The sequence below is a fragment of the Telopea speciosissima genome, chromosome 1 (genome assembly GCF_018873765.1).
Source record: "Telopea speciosissima isolate NSW1024214 ecotype Mountain lineage chromosome 1, Tspe_v1, whole genome shotgun sequence".
NCBI classification, from domain to species: domain Eukaryota; kingdom Viridiplantae; phylum Streptophyta; class Magnoliopsida; order Proteales; family Proteaceae; genus Telopea; species Telopea speciosissima.
In genome coordinates this window covers 14,318,474-14,335,687 of record NC_057916.1, presented here as the reverse complement: position 1 = coordinate 14,335,687, position 17,214 = coordinate 14,318,474, and the positions used below count along the sequence as shown (strand labels likewise).

At 41.7% G+C, this 17,214-nt stretch overlaps 1 protein-coding gene across 1 annotated transcript; it reads right to left on the bottom strand.

Moving 5' to 3' along the window:
- Window positions 1-428: 428 nt before the first annotated feature.
- On the bottom strand, window positions 429-16,279 carry LOC122662006 (non-specific phospholipase C1-like). The gene is made up of 12 exons (XM_043857580.1): window positions 16,095-16,279; window positions 14,380-14,431; window positions 13,998-14,059; window positions 13,410-13,473; window positions 13,240-13,312; window positions 12,676-12,897; window positions 12,101-12,201; window positions 11,819-11,959; window positions 11,692-11,723; window positions 9,230-10,122; window positions 1,284-1,460; window positions 429-809 (listed from the first exon to the last, which is right to left on the bottom strand). The coding sequence occupies exons 1-12, from the start codon at window positions 16,277-16,279 to the stop codon at window positions 487-489; spliced, it is 2,325 nt and encodes a 774-aa protein (XP_043713515.1). The 3' UTR covers window positions 429-486.
- Window positions 16,280-17,214: the final 935 nt, after the last annotated feature.

Below are 17,214 nucleotides of genomic sequence, written 5' to 3'. Positions count from 1 at the left end.
CTGAAAGACTCCTCTGGGTTCACGAGATCAACTGTGTTTTACAAGCATCAAGAACAAATGATGATTATAATCTTGGATCTCAAAAGACCTCTATGCATTTGTGGGTCCTATGCAACACATGATTCTTACAATTATACAACATGACATGTGTAATTCAAATCTATTATAATAGCATCTTACGTAATTATTTTAAATAATTTTAATATGCAAAATAAAACATTAGAAAATTTTACCTCATGGAAACAAACATTTACACCAAAACAAAGAAAGCTAAAAGGTGGAAAGGATAATAGGATCAATTGCAAAGATTTGAGTTTAATTCTTGGGCGAAAACTTCTAGCATGGGCATTAGTAGGGATGAGAGAGCAGCAGTTTGTTCATTCAATAACCATCGCAAAAGTAGAACAACTTTCAATATAATACAGAACTATATGTTGATTTATATATCATATTGACATCAGATTAATGAGAATAATCGTGGGATCATCAATGACTTCGAATCTGTGACCCATAGACTCCTCCAGTAGCTCGACTTGTGAGGGAAGGTCTCATGGTAACAATGGCAGACTCATTAGCTCCAGCCCTTAAGGCAGCTCTTCCAGCTTCCAAAAACCTGGCCACTGCGTCCTCAGCATACCGGTTGGCATCAGCCACTGTCATGCTATTGCCAATGTCTGGATAAGTATTCAGAACATGGTCGCCATTGAGCTGTGCTGCAAGCTGAATCAACTCCAACTGGAACTCTGAAAGGCTCTTGTCTTCCTTCGGTCCCCCTGGCCTCAACGAAATCTTAACCTCCGGCAACTTTTCTACAGAATAATATACACATCAGGGGTTTTCTAAACAATTCCTGCAAAAATCAAGATAATAAAAACCAGTCTAACACTCCAACAGCTGGTATGCACCCAAGATTTGCATCAGCTGGATGACTCTGGCCATATGTTTAAAGAGGATATTTTACAGACCACAGCCCATTGACCTCCCAAAAGAAGGTGAATGATTTCATGTTTCAAATTAGTTCAACCCCTAGCCAACCAGGAGAAAAAAAATGTTTCAAATATTGGGTAGCAGCTCAAAAATGAATAATTCCAAGCTATTATCATCCAGTACAGTCACAGTCGGGTGTTTAGAGAGGCAAGGACTGATAGTTCCTGATATAATACCATCCCATGCTTATTTCTTCACTACCATGAATGAATGCAATAAATTAAAAAAAATCAATTCCATAAACAATTAAGGATATGCAATTTATTATCTTAGCATACCAAGGGATTGGCACAAACCTGGACAATCACCTCGCGGACTGTCACGGAGGTAGAAGTAGTTCTCAAAGGTCCCAGCCCATGCATCTCTCTTTGTCAGGAAATTTGATTTCAGATTGAAGAGCTTCTTTACAGTTGCAGGAATAGAAGAATGTTCAAATTGCGAATATTGGGTTGGCCCACTAGGCTCATGGATAACTGTATAAGAAACCCAAGAATCAGTTCATCAACAAGAAAAGGAGAAGAGCTTAGTACCAAATAATACAAGAAAATGGAAGGAAAAAAAATTCGTCACATGATTTATCAACCAAACCCAGATGAACTGGCACGACTCAATCTGGAAACCCAGATTGAGACGAACCGGTCCCAAAATGGACTTTTGGTCAAAGGGGGTCGGTAGGGTTAATTTATTTATTTGGGTTTATTTTTGTCATTATTAAATTTTTATCTTTGTTTAGCAAGTCGATAGACGATAGTAAAAAAAGGAGGTTGTTTCAAACCCTACCATTGATTTGGAGTTTGTATGGGAATCCTTTTATGATTTAACAGCAATACATATGCAAGGCCTTCCAACGATTGAAGATAGAATTGAACGGTAAAGTGAAAGTTGAGATTGGTTCCACATGGAGTGTGTTTGTGCTGTTACCTTCTCTCCCTTCTCTCTTTCTTCCAACCAGGTTAAAGCTTCCTTCGTTCGAGTAACCTATCCTGCTCCTTCCTTTTCCATATTTCTTCTGTGCTTCTCCTAGTTACCCTTGTTTCCAGTCGCAGGTGGTACTGCTGATTGGAAAACAGAGTGCTACAACTCCACAGTTCCTTCAAGTTTGCTTCACGCTGAACCATAGGAAATCATACTTAAAACCTCCCTCTGTACTAAGAACAAAATCAGAGATTGCTGCTGGTTCCTATGGTTACACTAAACCTAACTTGCAGAAATTTTCTGTTTTGATTCTTGATCCTTGGGCTTGTTCTTGGTGGGGGTTTTTGATAGAGGAATGAATTTCGAACCTGCCCTTATACTTACCTGCGATTGGAGCATTGATTGAGAAGCTGAGTCAATCAGGAAGAGCTCTTTGCCATTGGTTGTGTTTGGGGTCGGGAGGTTGAAGAGGGAGCCCTTTGCCAGGAAAGGTGATGGGGAAGCAGGAATTGATATTTTCCCACTTCTTGTGGTCAGGTCCGGGTTTGGAAAGGAAGATGCACTTCATTTCTTGGGTTTGCAAACCTAAATTGGAGGGTGGTTTGGCAATTAAAAGAATCAAAGACATGAATATTGAACGTATTGTTAAACAAGCCTGGTGGACTGCTTCAAAGGACAATATGTGGGTCAAATGGGTGCAGAGTAGGTACCTGAAAGCTGACTCTTTGTGAAAAGTGAGAGTTTTCAAGAATTGCTCCTGGGTATGGCGGAAAATCTTGAAATATAGATTTAAGGTTGAGCATATAATCCAACACAACATTGGAAATGTAGAAGGAATCAGGTTATGGCTTGATCCGTGGCATCCAGAGTGAGTTCTTATAACAGATTTGGAGATCAAATTCGTTATGATGCAGGATCCAATAGGCTTTCCCTTGTGCAATCAATTTTGGTTGATGGAGGTTGGGAGCCAGGACCATTTAGACCAAGAGATCTCGTGGAAGTGTGGGGAGGTCAACTTGGAAAAATTTGAAGGCTGAATACTACAGAACCAGATCAAGTTGTTTGGAAAGTAAATAACTCGGGCCTTTTTACTCCAAGGTCGGCATGGGACCTTCTCAGGTGTTCAAGTCCTAAGGTTAATTGGGCAGCAGCTGTGTGGTTTCATTTGAGTATTCCCAGGCATTCCTACTTGTGACCAGGTTCAGAAGCGAAATGCACATCTGGTTCCTTACTATTTAATGCAGTTCTGGGGTTCCAAACCCGAGTCAGATCACTTACGGGCCCACTCAAGTGTTAGGTAACTCAAATCATAAGATCAAGTGGCAAAACAGTAAATAATTTGAGGGTTTATAAGGACAATGGCAAAATTGTAAAAAAAGGAATGTTTTAAAGGGATGGTAGTATTGTAATTAGAGAAAATTTTAGAAGACAAAAGTGTACTTAGATGGAGGGAGGATATAAGGATGAATAAAAGCAAAGAGTGAGGATAAACTTGGCACTAAATGTAAAAATAGGGCCAAGGAGAATAATGGAAAGAAACAGGGGCAATACTGGAAACAAGACGTAAAGGGAATTAAATCATTTACGTTGGAAGTTTGTCTTCAACCTTAAGTCACAAACAAATCCAGTGGGAGGAAGAAGAACTTAGATTGAGAGAACTTCCACGACAGGCCTCTATTTGGCCTGAAATTTCAGGCACAGAATCGCAACAAAAGCTCTATTGAAGGCACTTCAAGTCAGTCCTAACAATCAACCAAGTAACTAGTTCTTTCTGAGACTATTTCTGGCGGTAGCTTGAGCCAAACTGAGTTGTAGACTTCAATTCTCACAGCAGGAGGGGATTTTTGCTGAGAGGCTGTAAGGGTTTGGTCGCCCAGGGCAGGGTAATCTCCGACCGAAAATTGAGAGAAAAAGGGAGAGAGGGAATAGAGATTGATAGCCAATAAGGGACACTGCTGGTACCGTCAGGGCAGAACAGTCACAGAAGGAAAGAAGAGAAACTAGAAAGAAAAAAGAAGGGAGGAGATAGAGGAAGAGAGACGAAGATATTGAGAGAGGGGGGATATAGTCACACAACCTTGTGCATACCAATCTTGTAACAAAACCCAAAAAACTTTCATTCATTCAAATCTGCCCAACGTTACAAGCATATTTATATAAAAAGAACTTAGGTGTCCTAAATGAAGTCTAAAACAGAAAATCTACTTCCTAATTACTTCCTAAAACCTAGACTAAATAAAACTCAAATTAATAATTTTCCTAACTGCTACCGAAATAAAAGATTACATATATTTCCCAAATATCCTACCGAACCTAAAAACCCAATTGGACCCAGTTCATCTTCTTCACATGGATACCCAAATGGGTTTGGGTTAGTCCAAGAGAGTTGATGCATTGCCTTACATAGTTGTTAAGGCGCCTAGGCGAATCAAGGCGGTCAAGGAGGTTTAAAATCAAGGCGACAAAGCGGCGCCTAGGCAACACCAAAAATCAAGGCCAGAACAAGGCGCTTGGACGCCAAGGCGGCGCCTTGACAACTATGTTGCCTTATATGAAGAGATGGACCTAACTTGAGGAAGATAGAAATTAAGGTTCTCTCCCAAACATGTTCTATCGTTCGATGCGAGCGCAACTGGAGTACATTTTCACTCATCCACTCCAAGAGGCGGAACCAATTGGGTTATAAACATCTTGAGTAGTTGGTGTATGTGCACTACAACATGAGATTGAAGATGTAGCACATAAGCATTGAGATGGACAAGAACAAAAAGACCCAACTGAACTCAGCAACATCTTCCAAGAGGAGTCAGATGAGGAGGATACCTTGTACGGGGCCTGGTGGAATGCCCAGCCCTGAGTTTGCCAGTCAGATAGGTGCCGATGTTAGTGAGTTTATGTCTTCTCGAGAGGATAGAGTGCACACATAGACACCCCGACCTTTAAGTCTCTGCGCTTTTTAGAAACACAGGGAGGGAAGTGTACTTTAGCCATACGTCAGGGGAGGTCCGTGTAATTTACCCTATTCTATTTAGTAGTGCTGGAGAGGGCTTACTCTTAAAGTTGATATGTGTACTACTGATTTTTCTACTATCAAATTATGCTCTTCCAATATTGGCAGGAATTGGTTTGGTTTCCATTAGAAACAATACCAACACAAATGCAGATTCAAAAAGCCACAACTAAAACCAAGAGCCAAGAGCCACTATTTTCCAGCAGAAGTACACATGCCAATCCCAACCCACCCCTTTTCAACACATCGTGTGGGGAGAGAGCCAGAGGGAGGAGAGGAGGACTTTGTCTTTTTCACCATTGAGCATGACAGATAACATTCCTCTGTATCCACAATGACAACCATATCTGGATAAGAGTAGTTTCCCATTCCTAGACATGCTCAAGGGGGATTAGAATTTGCTAATGCAATCATGCAGAGTAGTAGTTTTCTTTCTCTTATTTATTGGTTTGGTCATTGATAAGAATCTAGAAAGCCTTATCCATTTCTTTCGCTGTTGAAAGCATATTTGAGCTACTACACTAGGCAAACCAAGATTCCAAAACAGCAGGAGACTAATTCCATAGAAAAACAAACGGTTCCACAGAAATTCATTCAAGGAAAAAAGCATCCAAAGTAATTCCATACAGTACAGAGAAACCCACCAGAACCATATTAAAAACTAGGAAAATTATGTCAGCTAATTCCAAATCGGAAAAACCCAGTAAGATATTAGCATTGATAGATAGGATAGCAGAAACAGAGAGTATGACAACAAAAAAGGGAATTTATAACTCTGGACTGAGATATCAGAACAAGCTCGAAACCTGGTCCAGTATTATCTTTGAAAACAGAGAACTGGTATGACTTGCACAGACAATTCCTAGTGGCACTAGGAAAACAGGGCTGCAGTTCTAGAACAAGAATTCTACATGCAGGAATCAGAATTTGAAATGAGAATTCCATAGGAAAATATACCAGACACTGATGTACTAAATTTGAGATGATACAGATCATTAACTAGAGAGATATATGAGAATAATGCAAAGTGAATATTAGAAGAAAACAGCGGTGCTGCTGAGAAGTAATAATTATAAGAAATAGCAAGAAGAATACTAGAAGAGAAGAGGGAGGAAAGATCACCCCTGAGAAGAAAGATGAACAAAACTAGGAGGGAGGGTGATCAGATCTGGAATACAAATCCTGTATGCAAACTCAACAACTCCAAAACTGGTGAAAAAAGCTCAATCTTCTTTACTCAAAACATGTCCAAGTGATGGGGGTTGTACACAAATATATAGCCTTTAAATTTCATAAATTGACCCATAAAGGACTCATAACCACTCTCGTATACTGATTTGACTCGAGAGACTAAAAAAAAAACTCTTAAAAGCTATTAAGTATCCTAACGTCACTCAAACTTTTTTAACTTGGGGCACAAGACTCTAACTACTACTAGTCCCGTATGCAGAATTAAACCCCCCATATATGGCCTAAAAAATTAGGCGTGTTCATAGATGTCAAGGCGTCCAGGCGCCTTTCTCTCCCCTTGATTTCTGGTGTCGCCTTGATCGCCTAAGCGACGCCTACCATTGGACTGCCACCAGCATCTCTTGCGCCTAGGCCTCCATACAGGATCATATTGATCCAACCAGTCCAATGCAACTGCAGCAGATAATGACCAACATAACATGCCATAAATTTTTTTCTCAACTTGCATCTTTTTCTTTTACTTTCTCATTATTTCAATGAATAACATAATAGGCTAGAATTCAAATTTGGTAACTGAGTAACCTAGCACAACCAATATATTTCTTTATACTAATCAAAATCATGGAATCTTGCCAGAGCACCAGCTAACCCCAAAACAAGATAGAAACAACAAATATCTAAGAAAGAACAAGGAAAGAAAATAAGCACACTCATCACCCCAAAACAGAGTTGGTCATCCAGTTGCCCTTCAATTCAAAACTGTCAACATTATTTATTCATAGTTTACATGTCAACTAATACAAAATGGGAAAGCTTGTGAAGAAGGCTCCAAATAGTTTTATATGGAAATTTTCTTCTCTTGATGGAAGAGAAGAAGAGTGAAGAAGCATTTCTGGTTTGAAGTCAAATTCTTGCGCTGGTTTCTGTGATTGTTTTATGGTCACTGAAACAACCATTCCTGTGTCCAACAATCCTGGTTCCAGCCCCATTAATGTAAATGGTGTTGGGCAAGGTGTTGGTCCCAAGCGTTCATGGGTGAGTTTATTCCCAGGTGGTAAAGTAAGGGATGGTGCTTGTGAAATCCCATTTGTCGAACCAGCAGTTGTCGCTGGGAAGAAGGTGGCAGTGTGTTGCAAAGCGGATTTGGCAGAGGAGTCTGATCGATGGGAAGCAGCGTTAGTGGGGTATGTGTTTGGTCCCATACCAACTTTCTCTTCCATGAAAAGGTTTGTTCAAGAGAAATGGAGCCATGTTGGAGCGGTGGAAGTTTTCGGTCTTGAAAGTGGGGTTTTTGTCTTTGATTTCCAGGGATCTGATTTGAGTCATCAGATCCTTGATGAGGATCCCCGGACTTTTGGCACCAGACCACTGATATTAAAGCTATGGTCCCCTGAGGTTTCGCTCTCTAAGAGAGAGGAGTCTGAGTTGCCGTTATGGGTTCGTCTTTATGGTCTCAATCTTCAGTATTGGGGTAGCCGTTCTCTGGGACGAATTGCCAGTGTTTTGGGTCGTTCTATTTGCACTGATGGGAGGACCATGCAACGGGAGAGACTATCATTTGCGAGATTCTGCGTGTCTGTTAATGCTGCTGATGGTTTGCCTACAACAATCCATATTGCAATGGAGGATGGGTCTTTGGTGGAGCAATCTGTTCACTATGACTGGGTTCCCCCGATATGCAGTGCTTGTAGGATCTTTGATCATATGGACAAGGATTGCCCAGTTGCTGCGGTGCATCGAACCAAACCTACTGAGGAGTTGCAGGTTGAAGGAATGGTTATTGAAGAGCCTTGGCGGCCTGGCAGGCTCGTGGTAAGCGTCCTGCACCATCGGAGACCACAGTGGCAGTGGCAGTTATGGTTCCGGCGAAGGTGTCAACAACGGTTACCAGTAATGGGGGTGTAACCGCAGGTATGGATATTGAGGCGCCATCTGGCACTTCAAATGAGAAGGGTCGAACTAATATTACAGGTGTGAGGGCTGGCCCTTTAGTGCTACATGATGTGTCAAATTGTAATTCAAAGGATAAGGTGTCTAATCCATCGTCCAAGGAGATTGTAATGGGTGATCGTGGTAAGGTTAAGGTGGTTGTTAAACCTTAACAACCACCTTGATGCAAAGGACACTAATCGTGGCATCAAACAACAGGTTTCTAAACCTTCTGGTTCGGTGGAGGCTAAACCACATAATGACTGTTTGTCATTGGCTTCTAATTCTGGTTTGGTGGACCAAAGTGCCGCGGGTATGAGGACCAAGCCTTCAGGAATTATTGTTGATCAATCAATTGATGGGAATAGGTTTGTGCCATTGCAGGATGTTGAGCCTGCTGTGATTGGTGAAGATAGAGTTGAGGTTAATGCAGTCCGGGTCGGGGCAGCCCCTTGCATTGCTCCACTTCTCCTACCTCGCTTTAATGAATCTTAGAGCATGGAATACTCGGGGTTTAAATGACCCCGGTAAACGCAGTGGACGTTGGAATTGTTGTACCAATAGTGATATTGTTGACTCTGGTCGGATTTGGGTACTGTGGAACCCAGACTTGGTCTCTCTGCAGCCTATTTTAGTGACTTCTAAACTAATTCATGTCCAAGTCTTCATTAAGGAGAGCCAGCAGGAGCAGGTGCAGGTTCGCTCAGATTCTGTGGTGGCAGTGCAAATGATTGTGGGATCCTTTCATCCCCAATGGGACGCATTATGGTTGTTTGAGGAAATTCGTTGCTTGCGCGATAGCTTTCGCAGTTGTAGCTTTATACATCATGTCAGGGAGATCAATGGCTGTGTTGACTATTTGGCTAGTTTTGTGCATTTAACTCATGAAGTTGATTTTAGTCTTGATTGTCTTCCAGAAGCTCTTTCCTCTATAATAAGGAATGACGCTAATGGAATGACATATTACAGGTTGTAAGATCTAATTATTTCCTATTAATATAAGCTCATTTTAACCAAAAAAAAAATGGGAAAGCTTGTTATTTAGCAAATTAATAGACAAATGGAAAATCTATTGATGTCAGAATGAATCACGCATCAAAGACAAAAATTTAAAGGTGATTAAAAGAGCAATACCATCAATTAACAAAGAGACATAACCCCAAAACTAAGTAAACAGAACGAGAAGCAGAAACTGACCTATCCCCTTATCTATCCAAGGTGAGATTAGTATCGTCGGTACACGAACACCCAACCTATCGAACCTGAAGTAAAATGGGTCAGGCCCAAGGATCCCATCAGGATTGGGGACACTAGTAACCGGCGTAGGCACATGATCATAGAACCCACCATGCTCGTCATACGTGATCAACAGCGCCGTTTCGTTCCATTGGGGGCTTTTCCTCAGCGTCTCATAAACCTCTTTCACGAACTTCTGCCCCAGCGCAACATCATGGGATGGATGGTCATCGTTCGCAGGGAACAAATTCACATCAAAGTACCTCTGTTCCAACACCACATAATTGGGAAGCTCACCCAACATGGCATGTAATTTAAACTTCAAACTGTAATCGTGGAACTTAATTATGTGCTTAAGCTTCCTCAAGCTCTTCAAGAACAGAGTTGCAGGGATATTCTGGTAATAAATCCCAAAACAAAGCCCATTCTCTTCCAAGGAGTCGAAAATGGTCTTTTGAGGGAAACCATGGATGAGGTCCTTCCTTACATTGCTCTGGCATCCATGAGAAGTGGCCGAGTGGACGTAAAACCGATTCGGCTGAGTCGAAGTAGGCACAGAAGCGAACCACCGATCGAACACGGCAAACTCGTTCGCCAAAGCAGTGGTAACCGGCACAACCTCTGGCTTGAAACCACTCATAACCGTTCTCGGCATGTCTTCGCCCATGCTCGCTGCTTGTTGAGCAAAGCCATTCATGGGAGCCGGGTTGGCAGAGAAGTTCTCCGACCCGAAAATCTGCTCTCGAATCGCTTGGAACGAGTGACCGGGGTCGGAGTCGACGAAGCGAGCATCGTTAGAGACGAATATTTCTGGCGAACTAGGATCAGACACGGAGAGACGGTTCGACTCTTTACTGGTTTACTCAGGGACATAAGCAGGACTGGCCATCTGACCTTTCTGTTTTGTTATCTAAAGGGATTCAAGTAATGAACTACTTTAGATCTGCAAATATTTATAAGGTAGATAGGTTAATGGGTGTATTAGCACATACTTTACTCGAAAGGCACAGATAGGTAAGTTAAACTGTGCTGTGATAAATGTAATATCCTTTTTACCAAAAAATAAAAAATAATTATGATATCTTATTGTTTATATAATTTTCTCATATAAAAAATTTGAAAGTGAAGTATCATTGTCATGCACATTTTTCGAATAGACATGTGAAATGATAGTATTTATTTTCATTTAAAAAATTTACGATATATTTAAAGAACAAAGAAGTATGGTTACAAATTATTTGACACCTAAAAAGGTGTCAATAAAAAAATTCTTATTTTCGAACAATTGATGAATAATTTAGTAAATTTAAACCTATTTTTGAATAGAAAAAATGAATAATATGATGCCTTTGTGCGGATTCCTTTACATGTCTCCTTACAAACAATCCACTATTTGACGGTTTGAAATCCTTCACACTCATTGATGCAAAAGCACATGAGCATTGGAGGAAACCCTAGTCCTTTTGAATAATATGATAATTCTCTTGGGTTGGGTTTCAGACGTACATCAGGTCAGGTAGTTCTCAAACTTTTATTTTTAAGTGCACTTGGAGATGCACGTGAGAGCATTTATTAGGAACGAAGACTAAAAAGTTCAAAATAAATGAGTTTCAATCATATATTTCTTTATCAGCCAAAACTTTCCAAGTGGTCTGCCCTCTCTAAAAACTTAAAATCAAAATTTTCTATCATGACATTATGCTCCTACAAATCATACAAAGACTAACGATTATGTCCTACATTATTTTGGAAATAACAAGCAGAAAATTTATCCCCCAAGGATGATTTCCATTCTTAGTCTTATTTTGGAATCAGTTTGTCATTTCAAAATAAAATAATAAAGCAAGCGGAAGCCAAAATGAAATTTAATCGGAGATTACAAATTAAGAAAAATTCTTCAATGCTTAATCGAAGAATTCACAACTTTAATAATAATTCAAAACCGTGGTCGTAAGAAAGAGAGATAAAAGATGGGAAAGACTTTGAGAAGGAAAAGGAAAGTTGTTTTAGAGAGTAATTGAACAAATTTGAAAAGGAAAAAGATTTTATTTTTTTTAAGCGAGAGAGACAAGGATGGAAAAAATCCTCAGTAGTGCCTTAATCTTGTGGTGCCTAAAGATGTTTCTGTTGATATCAAATGCGATAAAGGCGATCGGAACCGGTGTCAATATGATGTTCTTGGATTCAACCAGCCACCAGGTAATGGGTCTTCTCTGATTTCTCCCTTATTTCTCACTGAGAGCTGAAAGATTTAAGCTTTCTTCCTTCTAGTTCCTGAATCAATTTCCCCAATGATTCATAGATGAATGGAGATTCTTCATTCCCATGAGAACAATTATATAATTGTGATTGGCCCTTTGAGCTTGGTCAATGTCAATCCTTCCACCCATCCAAACTTGATCCAATCATCCAAAGAACCATACCTGTTCAGGTCTGTGGTTGTCTTTAAAAAACCCTGCAGAAGAATTAATAGACACATTAATGGGCAAATTCAATCTGTATGGGAAGAAAGGAAAGGAAAGTAAAGAAGTGAAGAAACTAGATGATAACCTGCATCTGAACGGTAATGGAATCAATGGTCTTGCAGGGATCAACAAATTTAACGGGACCGAGTAAGAAAGTCCCTTTTGGTATGAAAAGCTTCACAGAACCTGAAGATCCACATGCTGCTTTCCATGCTGCCATGACGGCCTGCGTAAGTTAGAACAAAATTTAGGGTTAAAGATCTTAGAAACTTGTCAAGATAAAAAAGGAGAAGAATAAATTATTTATAGAGGAAAAAAGAATGGGAATTAAGCATAATTATTTTGCTATCGTCGTTTCATCCATCACCTTTAGTGCTGAAGCTCTTGACGTTGAAAGTGCCAAAGCCCTGCTTCGTCGCTGCAACTCCTTTTTGTCCACCAGTTTTTCCTCCTCCTCCTGCGCCCACTCTTCATCCGGTAGCAATCCAGGTAAAAAAAGTGAAGCAAAGGAAGAAGATGGGGTTGCAAAGGGTGGGGGCAGGTGAGTTTGCAGGAGGAGGAAGAAGAAGAAGATGAAGAAGAAGAAGGAAGAAGAGAAGAAGAAAAAGAAGCAGAGACGATCGTGTAAAGTTTAGGCTGCCCTATGGGCAAAATGGTAAGCTCACACCCTATTAGGGGTATATTTGTCATTTTAAAGCATCAATGACCAACACGTCAGCAACTAACGGGAATGCTCTAACGGAGTAGGGCTGAGTATAACAAATAACCTAATCTCAGTGGGCCACAGTGCATATTTTAGCAACACAGGGGATCGTACTGTATTTAGGGCAAACCTCAGGGGGTCACCGTGTAATTTACCCTAATAAAAAAACCCATCCTTAGCTCTGGCACTTTTTTTGGGATCAGTAGCAGAGAAAACATTGTAGACAAGGACGAAGCTACCAATAATTTCAGCTGCCAAACCCACACCTTTGCTGTTGCCATCGACGATCTCGTTCGCCCCACCACTATACTGCACAAAGTAAGACTTTTGAAAGGCCTTTACTAGCCCTACACCACACATTACACCCAAGCATTGTGCAACCATGCACATCACAGCACAGATTAGTGATACTTTACGGGCTAAGAAAAGCCCAAACGTCACTGCTGGGTCAATATGCCATCCTGTACACACACACACACAATTGTTTATAATCAAATTGTAAACAACAGAAAACAGAGAAAGAAGGAAAAAATGGATTACCCACCAGAGATACCGGTGGTGCAGTAAACGAGGATGAAGATCATGAAACAAAACCAGAGGTGGATTGTTCTTGGCGGTGGCAATGGTAGTATAGGCGCCTCCCATATGGGAGGAGTTTTTAGGTAATAAAAAGGTGTTGTGAGAACAAAAGGCTCCGCAGAGGTGGATTGTTATTGGCAGCTCTGGAGTGGGCTTCTGAAACTGCAGAGCATAGATGATTTCAACGATGGCATAGACGAGTCCGGAACCGGTCCTTCATATGCTTGCTTTTGGAGCACAATGAAGATAAAGGAGAGAAAAGAGGAAGAAGGAAATGCGAACAGAGTAGATTATGATCTGCACTTCAAAATAGCACAAATTAGAATGACTAAAAAATAAGGGAAAGAAAAGAGGAAGAAGGAAGAAATTCAATTGCGGCCGCGATAAAAAAAACCCAGTTGTCCCAAGAAGTAGCGACAAGGTAATTTCCCTCAGGACTGAAACAAGAACTTTGAACTCTGCATCATAGAAAAGAACAGAGATTATAAAATTGCAAGCAATTAAACATAGAAGAAGCCACTGTGATGGCTGCTATAGTAAGGGAGGGATTGGCAGTAGAAGAAGATGCATAGGACAGGCCTATTTTCCTGAATCAATTTCTTCTACCTGGTTCTGATGTTTTCGAAATTGAGTGGAACTTCTTTCTTCTTCTGTGGTTGGGTTAACCTGGTGTCGGGAGCAGGAGGAGGGCTTGCGTTGATGGATGAGAAGAACCGCCTCCTCAGCTTCGAAGAAGAGGTTAAAGTGACATTGATGATGGAAGTAGAAAAAGGGTTTGGTCTTCTACAATTCGGAGAGGAGAGCAGATTGCGGCGAGTATAATCTTAACAGAGTTCATCTCATGACTCTAAGGATTTTTTTCCAGCCAGGGTTTTAGCAGTACAAAATTTGAAGACGAGGCTTCTTCCTCCTCCCCCTCCTCAACGGCTTCTTCTTCTTCCACGTCCGCTTTCTCCCTTAAGTTTTTTTTTCATCTCCTAACATTGAGCTCCGAAAAGCAGTACTAGTCTTAAATCCATAAAAGTTCACCTTCAGCTTCTGCACCTGCCCAGTTCAAATTCCAATTGAAAACACCATCATCCATCTCTCACTCTCTCTCTCATGTTGTTTATGACTGATGAACCAATACAGAAAAATGGGTATTAAGTTCAGCAATGCACTTTATCTGAGGAAGTCAGTTTTTCTCCCTCCCTCCTTCTCAAGTTATAAGTTTATGACTGAATCAGTATAGCAAAATGGGTATTCAATCAAATTATTTCAACTTAAAATACACTTTATCTGGGAAAGTCAGTGTTTCTACCACAAAATCATGCAGTACCTTGCAATTTAGAAGAGCTCAGAAGGAACCTTCCTCAGCCAATTACCTGCAGATGTTTCAACCTTGCCTCAGTTACCTCATCAGTTAGATTAATCATCCTACATCAAAGGAAAAGGAAAGTACATATATAACAGGAAAGAGAGATTCCTTTTTCTTTTGTGAAAGGAGGTCAGAATCATTTTTATGTCTTGTTTGTAATTCAGATTCTTGGTCCATTTGGCCAAGCAAACACGAAGTCCAACAGAAAGAGATAACGTGCACATATGAAGGTTCAACCTAGTTATTTGATTCACAATATGATCTACTTGGCTTCAAGCTCTGAGATTTTCACAAGCAATAACTGCTCCCTTTCAGACGCAGCTGTTTCAACCCGTCAATTGAGAAAATATAAAACAATTTGCACTTAACTTGTCGTCAAATGAGACATACATAAAGAGAACTATAACATAGAATTAATATCAAAAAGAAATAATTGAACAGTTCCATCATGCTTCAGAGCTCATAGAGAGCATTGGAAAATAACATTTCACATAGAGATGCTATTGAGACCTAATAGAATAGGCAAACATATGGCATACAATTCTTTTAATAAGAAAAAGAATACTGAGTAAACCAGGGATCAGCTGTTGCTTTAAAGTACTAGTGAGTTTATTAAAGAAGAAGAGAAACAGGCTGATAACAACAATTTTTCTGATAGGAATAACGTTGAAAACTCGGATCATAACAAAATAATAATAATAATAAAAACGGTACATTACGCGGCAACCCCTGAGGTTTGCCCTAAATACAGTTTGACCCCCTGTGTTTTCAAAATATACACTCGGCACCTCTAAGGGGACGGTATTAAGAATAAAATTTAAATGTCAATTTTTCCCTTCAATTAAAACAGCTCCAAATCCCCTCTCTTGGAGACCTTAACTGCCACAGGGAGGTTATGGGATCTGCAGTGGAGGCCTCAAGGTCTGACGCCGTCCAATACCAGCACCAGTGAGTGCTTGGCAAACTCCGATGACCATCTAATGAGGATCCCATAGGCCGGAAAAGGGAAAGGCTAAGACGCAGCAGCGCCTTTCCTTCCTACAATTGTGGCTCATCAAGAACAGAAACAATGAAACGGAACTTTCCTTCCTACAATTTACAGATACCCACCTACTCAAAGCCTCTCTAACTAAGCAATGGAAAGTCGCTGGCTTGCTTGACGTTTACCTTCTCGACTCTGGAGTGTTCATCTTCAAGTTCTTCTCTGACGAAGCCAAGTCTCGCGCCCTTGATGGAGCCCCTTGGATGGTAGGAACCAAACCTATCTTCCTCCGTCAATGGCAGCCCCATCTCCTTCTCCACAAGGTCGACCTCAATACCATTCCCTTGTGGATCAATCTTCCTGGTCTGCCTCTGCACTACTGGACCCAAGAATGCTTAGGCCGTATAGGCTTTGTAATTGGACTACCGCTACGCACTGACCTTCGCACCCTCAAAATGAACCGCCTCTCCTTCGCCAGGTTATGCATGGACGTCTCTGCTGATTCTCCTCCTCCATCGTCCATCTCTATCAAGGAAGAAGACGGATTCTGGTTCGAACAGCCGGTGAAATATGAATGGATCCCCCCTCACTGTCAGCAGTGTAAAATCTTTGGCCATTCTATCACCCATTGCTCTGCCTCGGTGTCCCTTGCCACGACAGCCCTTTCTTTTGACCTGAATCCTCTCAACGATTCACCGCCTTCTACAGCAACCATGCAGTCGCCATCCCAAGCAGCTCACCTTGAAGCTATCTTCCACAACTCTGCACCGACTTCCTTGGAGATGCCTGCTCCTGCTTTTCCCCTTGGAGAACTATCCCTCTTCTCTGCCTCGACTTCTTTTGGATTTTCCAGACCTGATAGTCGTGAACGAGAGCCCAAGAGACAAAATCGCAGTCGTCGCCGTTGTCGCCACCAAGACGCCATCAGCACTGAATAACTTCATGTTATCGCTGGTGCTCCTCCTTGCACGACGGAGCTGACAACTCCTGATACCGAGGCCCCTTAGGCTCCTGCTACAAAGACTCCTTTCGTGACTGCCTCCTCGATACCTGAGCATGTCTCCTCCCTCGATGAACCAGTTGAAGCGAACCACGCCATTGGAGCTCCCTCTGGCACGGATCCGATGACATCTCTGCATCTGCTCATTGCCATTCCCTCTGAGTTTGAAAGAAACACCTTTACCTTACCTACCTCCGATGTAACGCTCAGCAGATCTCCTGGCTAGTAAAATCCTCTTGCGGTTGCTTTTGTCGAGACCCTGACGAAGGACAACCCTTACCTTTCTCTCGCTTCGCCCCTTTCTCCGTCGGTAAGGCCATTCCCTGACCCGATCCATCTCTTCCCCCTCCCTCTCGGCCATTTCCCCCCCTTATCCCCCCTCCTCAGTCTGACCTGCCCCCTCTTTCGCTTTGACTCGCATGACCTTGTCTGTTGGACCCCCTTCACCCCCCTCCTTGATACCTAGGTATGTCTCCTCCCTCGATTAACCAGTTGAAGCGAACCATGCCATTGGAGCTCCCTCTGGCACAGATCCGATGACATCTCTGCATCTGCTCACTGTCATACCCTTTGAGTTTGGAAGAAACACCTTTACCTTACCTACCTTCGATGTGACGCTCAGTAGATCTCCTGGCCAGCAAGACTCTCCTGCGGTTGCTTCTGTCGAGGCCCTGATGAAGGACAACCCTTGCCTTTCTCTCGCTTCGCCCCTTTCTCTGTTGGTAAGGCCATCTTTAAACTTTTCTAATTTTGATCACCCCCCTTTTTCCCCCTACTTTACCTATTTTACCCCCTGCTACCTACCCTTGGCCTTTGACTTTGCCTCCACGTGCCCTCCCTTTAGATCTAAGCCCTTTTCC

Coding starts and splice junctions, on each gene's coding strand:
- LOC122662006 (XM_043857580.1), bottom strand. CDS start 16,279: ATGGCGTCTTGGTGGCGACAACGGCGACGACTGCGATTTTGTCTCTTG. Junction 13,474..13,997: donor ACTGCTTTTCGGAGCTCAAT/GTTAGGAGATGA, acceptor TCTATGATGCAG/AGTTCAAAGTTCTTGTTTCA. Junction 1,461..9,229: donor TTGGATAGATAAGGGGATAG/GTCAGTTTCTGC, acceptor TTTCTTATACAG/TTATCCATGAGCCTAGTGGG.